The sequence below is a fragment of the Morone saxatilis genome, unplaced genomic scaffold (genome assembly GCF_004916995.1).
Source record: "Morone saxatilis isolate NCDOM2014 unplaced genomic scaffold, NCSU_SB_2.0 Contig17, whole genome shotgun sequence".
Lineage (NCBI taxonomy): Eukaryota > Metazoa > Chordata > Actinopteri > Moronidae > Morone > Morone saxatilis.
Window position 1 is genome coordinate 26,036,235 of NW_023339729.1, and position 7,912 is coordinate 26,044,146.

At 39.5% G+C, this 7,912-nt stretch overlaps 1 protein-coding gene across 1 annotated transcript; it reads left to right on the plus strand.

Annotated features, from left to right (window-relative positions):
• LOC118326673 (NACHT, LRR and PYD domains-containing protein 1-like) lies at positions 1-6,213 on the plus strand. The gene is made up of 9 exons (XM_035659713.1): positions 1-192; positions 817-857; positions 1,034-1,140; positions 1,535-1,581; positions 2,567-2,781; positions 2,990-3,255; positions 3,750-3,869; positions 3,999-4,140; positions 4,947-6,213. Exons 2-9 carry the CDS (start codon positions 830-832, stop codon positions 5,387-5,389), a joined length of 1,368 nt encoding a protein of 455 aa, XP_035515606.1. The 5' UTR covers positions 1-192; positions 817-829; the 3' UTR covers positions 5,390-6,213.
• Positions 6,214-7,912: the final 1,699 nt, after the last annotated feature.

The following is a 7,912-nucleotide window of genomic DNA, read 5'->3' on the forward strand; positions in this document are numbered from 1 at the left end:
CTTTTATTCTTTATTCAGATTGAGGGACTGCAGTTTGTCAGAGATCAGCTGTGATTATCTGGTCTCAGCTCTGAAGTCCAACCCCTCCCATCTGAGAGAGCTGGACCTGAGTAACAACAAGCTGCAGGATTCAGGAGTGAAGCTGCTGTCTGACCTTTTGGAGAGTCCACACTGTAGACTGGAGACTCTGAGGTCAGTAGAGGGTTGGAGTCAGTCCATGCTGGTTTCAGCAGTATTGTACTAAACACAAGGAGGTAAATTGATTACTATTAGATAGCCCTCCAGTTCAGCCTTCAATTATGAGAGCACCCCAACAAACCAGTAGGAGTCTGTAGTGGAGCAACAAGGATGAGAACCTTCACAGCCAACTATACAGAGGTACTTCTACTGGGATTCGAGCTTTGGGTTCCTGCCTTCTGCCCAGATGTAGCCTAGAACAGCAACTCAGTGATTTGACCCGCTAAAGGCAGTTTCTCCTTTTTATTTTGTGTTTGATTTCTTCTCTGTGTTCTTTCATTCTTCCACAAGCATTACAATACAGGCTGTCAGTGTAAGGCACAGCAGCCTTATTACAGTTAGTTGTAACTTCATCAGACATATGGACAGAGTGATCTAGATTAATGACTAGTTATTTTGTGTAATGCAGACAGAGAACATGAGTGGTACTAGTTAGTTGTAGTCTCTGCAGTGAAGATATGCAACACAAAGCATTTGATCAGTTGGACTGTGTCAGGACTTGGAAGCTGGCTAGCTTAAAGGATGAACAATCATTGTAAACTTGATCGATAACTTTTGGTATTGTGTTGATCTTTGCAGCATCGATAACACAATGATCCCAACTGACAAACCAAGAAAACGTGAGTATTGAAACAAAGTTCCCCATTCGTTGAACTATTGTACAACTATCTTAAAATGAGCACATGTTTATAGTACAACAAAAGAATTTTGCAGCTCCATTATGTTAGAACTGTTTGTAAAATATTGAAGCATTTTGGTGACTATTTTTTCCATCATTGTTCTTTCTCTTTAAAAGACAACTCTGATGTCAAACTGAATGTGAAAGAAAACCTGCTCAATGATGACATTGAGACAAGAAAGGAGCCGCTGGACAGTGTGAAGTCCTCCAGTTATGACAAGATGGTACTTGGACTTTTTTTTTTTTAAATAGCCTTAAGACAGCAATGTGATAATTTAATAGTTAATCTTTTCCCATGTGGAGTTCAGTGGCAGCTTAATTTGATATAGATTGCTGGTAGAACCAGGATCAGTCCAGGAGCTGACTACGTAATAAGCTGCTGCCTGAGTAAATCAGTGTTTTTGCACATTTATTGAGACCCTCTAACTTCACAAAGTTGGACCTCTGTGTAGCCTTTTCTAACACACTTTACACTGTCAGCCCTTTGATACCATGTGTTCTGTGATTCATACAATGTGCTTGAGTGGAATATCGACAGTGTGGGTAAAGTATTTCATCACTTTATAAACACTTTGGACATTTCTGTTAAAGAACTCTTTTGTGACTTTTTAATTCCAGGCTCCATTATCCTTCTCACCTGAACACACAGCTGAATCTTCATACAGGTATTATTATAAAATGACTTTTCCAACTTCTTTCATGGTTCATTAAGTTTGTGATTTTAAACAGCTAATGATTTTCAGTCTGCTATTAAAACAAATAATATAAACGCATACTCAGCCTCCACATCATTTTCAGTTTCTTTACCACTGAGGGAATCCAACCATGTTTGTGGAAAACACACAATTCCTTGACTGTTATATACCATCATGCTAATCTCATCAATTTGGGAAGAATGCCACCAACATAACATAACATAAGATGCATAGTGTGTAAATCTTTAGAGAGATTGTGCTGCTTACATTCTAGATTGATACTATGGTCTGCAGATTTGTTATTGTCCAAGTTTGTACTGCTGAAGAGAGGAGCAGAGCTGAAAGAGTCCCCGGGTACTGAAGACTATCTCTGGATAACAGAAGGCACAGAGTTGTAATCAACGTATCACTGCTAGATTGGTCTGAGCGGCTGAGCTTTCCAGATGGCTTCATCCAATGCTTAGAAATCCTTGGACATTTCAAGTGGGAAACTGACAGGTTGCTGTATCCACAGGAGTTCTAGACAGGGCATCAGGAACTAAATTGAATATCCATTTCCAATACTCAGCTGAGAACAAGAACTCTTGCAACCTGGGTGCCCACTAAATCAGACGAGTACTAGGTTTTTGACGCCCCAGACCATAGATGAACGAATGAATTCTTCTTTCTAAGTGGTAATGCCATTTTTCCCAGACCACTGACAAATATTTCTGTTCCGTAAATGAATTATTGTGCTCCGCTCCACTGGATTTTGAGTGTAGCCAGTAAAAGCTACAACCTTCTGTGTGGCTACATGGTAGCCCATTTTGTGACTTCAGGTTGCAGCCTTCTCACTCAATACTGGACTAAATTCAAAACTTGCTGTTCCCATTTGTCACCTTGAAACATCGGAAAATAAGGTCCAGGTTGAAAAATACTTGTTATATGAATTGAGCCCTTCTCCTTTGTCCTACAGGTTCAGGTGTCCTGGTCCAGGTGTGTTCAAGTGTGCTTTGACGGAACTGGTGTTTGTTATGGCTCAGGAGGCGGAGCTGCTGTACAGGACTGTCCAATGGGATGAGAGCCTCCTCCAATCAGAGGGGAAGATGGCTGCAGGGCCGCTGTTCAAAATCCAGTGTTCTGAAAACGCTGTCTGTCAGCTCCACCTCCCACACTGTGAAACAACGGATGGTAAACAGTTATCTTCAATGATAACAATGAACAAGTATAATTGACAGGCTTTATATGAGTGTGGAGCACTTTGTTAAAATTAGCTGCATCCTTGGGATGCTCCAGAGTTAATGATAATAGATTAATTTGAACTATCTGAACTTAATTAGGCAGAGAGGAACCTGTTTCAGCAGTAATACAAAAGGTTAACAGCTCTTTGCTTTCACAGTACTGCTTGTTGATGGCCTGTTGTCTGTCCTCCACATCACTGATGATGGAATGAGCGTATTAAAGCCACTGGAGATTACAGACACTCATGTGGTTGTGAAGGTCTCTCACCCCTCTGCCTTTGGCCTCATCTGGGATTACGTTAAAAGATTTCTGAACATCTCACTGCCAGTAATTGGCCAAGTTCTGCTGTCCATCCGACCTCTGGACATAGAACACCCAGTACTCGACGTATTCCTGCTGCAAGGCAACATCCCTCTGCATGAGGTAAAGCTATCTGTCATTGTTTAGCATCAGTCTAAGGTCACAAGATACTGCACTGGTTAAAGGTCCAGTGTGTAGGATTTAGTGGTATATAGCGGTGAGATTGTAGATTGCATACCCCTTGCATCACACTCCCCTACCAAGAATTTAGGAGAAACCTACACAGCTGCATAACTCTTTAACAATGTGAAAAGCCCTACAGCCAGAGTTTGGTTTGCTCCTTCTGTAGATAGAAATAATATTATTTTATATAATGTATATAATATTTATTAGCACCCAACTAAATTTTATAAATCCTTTGTGAAAGATATGACTGCCCACATACTGTTAAATTTATTCTAGGCTTTTTTTATTTATTTAATTATATCCCCATAACTATGTCTGTGTCTTTATTTGGTCTTAACTATTTCTGTAAATCACATCTGTTGTTGTTCTATAAATAAAACTGATAACTTTCTGAGCATGAAGTCCATAAGGAAAATGTCCTGTTACTGAAGGTTGCCGCCCAACAAGGAGATGCTGAGAACATCAGGATCTTCTCAACTTTCTGTCATCTCAACCTTGGTGAAAGTTACAGTGTCCGCTGTGAACCTGAGGGCACCACAATAAAGCCTGATGTGAGTCAAGTCACTTCTACATTACTAATGTTTTTAAACAGAATTATCATGAATACAATCTTGGCTGTATGTTGAAAACATTCACATTCAGTAAGGAAAGAAAAATTATGCGTTGCTTCTGGTTTTCAGCGTGCACCATTTCACACAGAGTATGGACCCACTTTCAGTCCAACGTTTGAAGTTTTCCTGTTGACAAACCCACACAAAGTCACTCTGATGGTCCAGGACCAAGAGAAGAAAGAAGTGCTGAAACATGTCATGTATCTGACAGGTAAATGCTTTACTCTCCTGCAGCAGCAAATGTAATAGACTCTGCACATTCAGAAACCTTCACATTTGCTCCATATAATTTCTTTCTTTATTTAAGTATTTAACAACTGAATACAAATCCACCACTGGGAATTTTATGAAATTACAAATAGTGACATTTATAAAACCCACCTGGGTTTTCCTTTCTTATGTCCTCGCTGTGAGTAACTTCTCATTCAGCATGTCTTTATCTGTCCTGCTCGAAGAAAATGAAGTTTACTTTCCATATCGTCAGAAAAAGTCAGCTGGACTACAGCAGCTGATAGATTAACTATTAGCTGATGATAAACTGAATTTAATTGAATAATAGAAAACGTTAAAAAAAAGACAAATTGAAACAATTACTTTGTGAGCCCTGAAAAAAGCTGCAGATACAGACATTGTTAGTAAAGACAGTGAACTAACCACAGACACTTGATTGTCCCACTATTATCGTAGTCACATTTGCTGTATTTTTTCATTAAAAAACATTGTCAACTACGTTTTAAATGTATTTTTAAATAGTTTATTATTAATGTATTGTTGAAAGAAAGAAAAAATATCTTTTTTTCATCCCTGCTGGCTAGAGGGGCGTGTCAGTGTAAGAGCATGCTAAGAGTGCTAATTAGCTATATAACCTGCAAACTGACGTCAGTAGGTAACTTCTCCCCAGTTCGTGTTTGTTTGGGGGCTCGTTCAACAAGACGTCCAGGTTCGATAAGAAACCAGAAAGAAAACACAAAAAGTGATTTTTAGTAAGTAAATGTCTTCTCCCTGGTTGTCTTCCAGGTCTAAGGAGGGAAAATCAACAGAGGAAGGTCTCAGTAGAGGACAGGGTCCCAGTAGAGGACAGGGTCCCAGTACAGGACGGGGTCCCAGCGGAGGACGGGGTCCCAGCGGAGGAGAGGGTCCCAATAGAGGAGAGGGTCCCAATAGAGGAGAGGGTCCCAATAGAGGAGAGGGTCCCAGCGGAGGAGAGGGTGCGTTCCATCCGGACACAGTTTGTAGTAAGAGTGTCTGAACCTGTTCTGAACCTGCTCCTGGATAAACTCTTCCACCATCGCATTATAAATGATGATGAAATGGAGTCAGCCAAATCAAAAGTCAGAGCAGAGAGAGCGCGAGATGTCAATGACATTGCGCGAAAAAAGGGAGCTGAAGCCAGCTCGGTCCTGATCGCGGCTCTCTGTGAGGTGGATCCATGCCTCTCCAAAGAACTGAAATTAATGTGAAGCCAAAGCAAGAAACTGTATGAACTGCAAACCTTCAGTATTTAACGTCTGTGAATAAAAGATTGACATAATAGTTTGTGCCTTATATTTAATGACATTTCTGAAACTGGGTAAAGATAACATTAACATGATGATATATTTTCCACGTACACATTTTATACTCATTAGAGTTGTTTGATGTAAATGTGACCCCAGGCTGTTTTAGCTTTATAAAACCTATATACGAACATGTTACGGCCCTGGCCGTATTGTTATTTGGTTTTCGTCTGTTGTGTGCTTTGTATTTTGTCCCTGTTTTTCTAGTGTGCCGCCTGTCTTGCGGGAGATCTCTGTTTTGTAATAGCGTTGTGGTTGGCGAGTTGTGGAGTTAGTATTATATTGTTTTTTTGTATAGTTGTATATAGTGGGTGTTGTAGGGGTGAACTGCCATTTTCTTTTGTGCTGTCTTTCTCCTGTTTTTCATTAGGTTAGTGAATGTCTTTTGTTTTACTCCCTTTTTTTTTGTATGTTAAAAAGGGATTACCGGTAGTCAGCATTTTGTTTGAGAGAGTTAGATCTGTTTTGTTTGTTGTTTTGGCCTCGGTTCACCCTGAAGTTTGTTCCTGGTTTTTGTTGCACTTTTTCCCCATTTGTAAATAAATCACTTCACTTGTTGTTAAACCTGTGTCCATTGTTGGTTTGGGGATCGGGGAAGTATTATTGGTTATTATTTTCTTCTTACATTTAAGTTTCGCTCCTTCCCCCTAGACAGGGGGGTAACAAACATTTTACAAACTTGTCCTGGTGGTTTTGTCTGATATTGAGGTCACTATTTTACAATCCCTAGGCTTTAGGACCCAAATATTGTATATATAATTCTGTACACAACATAAGGGAGCAAACATAATAAAAGCTTTCTCAACAACCTTCTCAACCATTTCTCTTGGTCCTCCGTGTGCTCACTCAGTTGGTGTCTGCTAAACAAATCCACCAGATGTCACTGTGTTGGGAAGGGGGCTAAAAACTGGCATGGTCATTTTCAAAGAGATGAACTCTGACCTTAAGATACCTGAATGAAAATGGGTTCTATGTAAACCCACAACCCCCTCCTGCAGAAACTTTATGCTAATCCCATGCAGGTCTTTGGATGTAGTATAAACTTTTTTTTTTTTTATATTTCTGCATACTGGGCTCCATAAACAGGGTTAGAATTGCATAAATTGGAAATGGAAGGCTGAGACACCGCTGCATTAGTCAGTGCCCCACTGGTGCCTTTGAGTCAAAGAAGTCTGGAAACGCCCCTGCGTACAACCATTTCATAATGTAATGTCCGTCATTCATTATGTGTTAGGAAGGATTCACAGGAGCAGTTACAGACTGTCAGAAATGTCTTTGCAGTGACACGTTGTGTTTTTGTCGGTGCATGGGAATGCGTCAGGTGCTGCAACTGAAGAAAACAAAGCAGGCCGACGGCTGCCTGATAAGAAAAACACACTGACATCAAGGCTGTGCTGACATGTAGCAGCAAGAAAGTGGTTAATGAATGACTAACGGCACTCAGTCCTCCACATGCAGACGTGAAGCTCTGCTGGCTGTGTTTGTGGTGAATGGACATTAGTTTAATGAAGGGATAGCCCCTTGAGATGTAGCATTTTATTTTCAACAAACATGATGGTCTCATTCTAACAAAAACACAACGATTCTTATATTCAGGTAATTATTACAGAGTATTTTATCACATTTCTGACAATAGATCCTCCTCAGTGTTTCACACTGGGGCTTTAATGGCTGCAAATACAAGACACGTCATCAGTTACAACTCAATATGCTGTCTTTTGACTACGTTTACTACGTGGGGTGATTTGTGTCTGAACAATGAAAAATGCTCCTGTTCCTCAAATCAACTGAAAGAAACACACTGAACGAGCTGCATGCAGTTCATATCCCGTCCCAGCCTCCAAGCTCACGTCCATGATGGTGGTAAGACTCTTCAAGAGGGACTAAACCTGAGACACAGGTTCAAATGCTTCACAGATGAATAAGCAAAAAATAAGCATAAACACATGTTTTTAAGTTGATTAGGCTACTCATAAAGATTAACTTGTTCCAACTAGTTTTTCCACGTTATTTATGTCAACACAACACATCAAAATAAAGCAGCTTAAAAGGTTTATCAAAATCATTATAAGTTTTATCTTGCAACCATGCATTTATTTAAGTGGCGACACTGAGCAGGTCCACTGAGTGTAGCATATATACATATATATAATTTCACAGTAAAGGTATCATACAGTCTTAACATTGTGTATTATTAAGACATTATATATAATAATAATAATAATAATACATTTTATTTAAAGGCGCCTCTCTGGGCACTCGAGGACACCGTACAACACANNATATATATAATTGCACAGTACAGGTATAGTATAATAATCAGTGTGTATTATAAGATAATAAATATTATGTCTGATATAAAGGGTATGTATATGGAAAGTCTATAAAATAAAATTTGAATATATAGTAGGTATTACCACATAAATA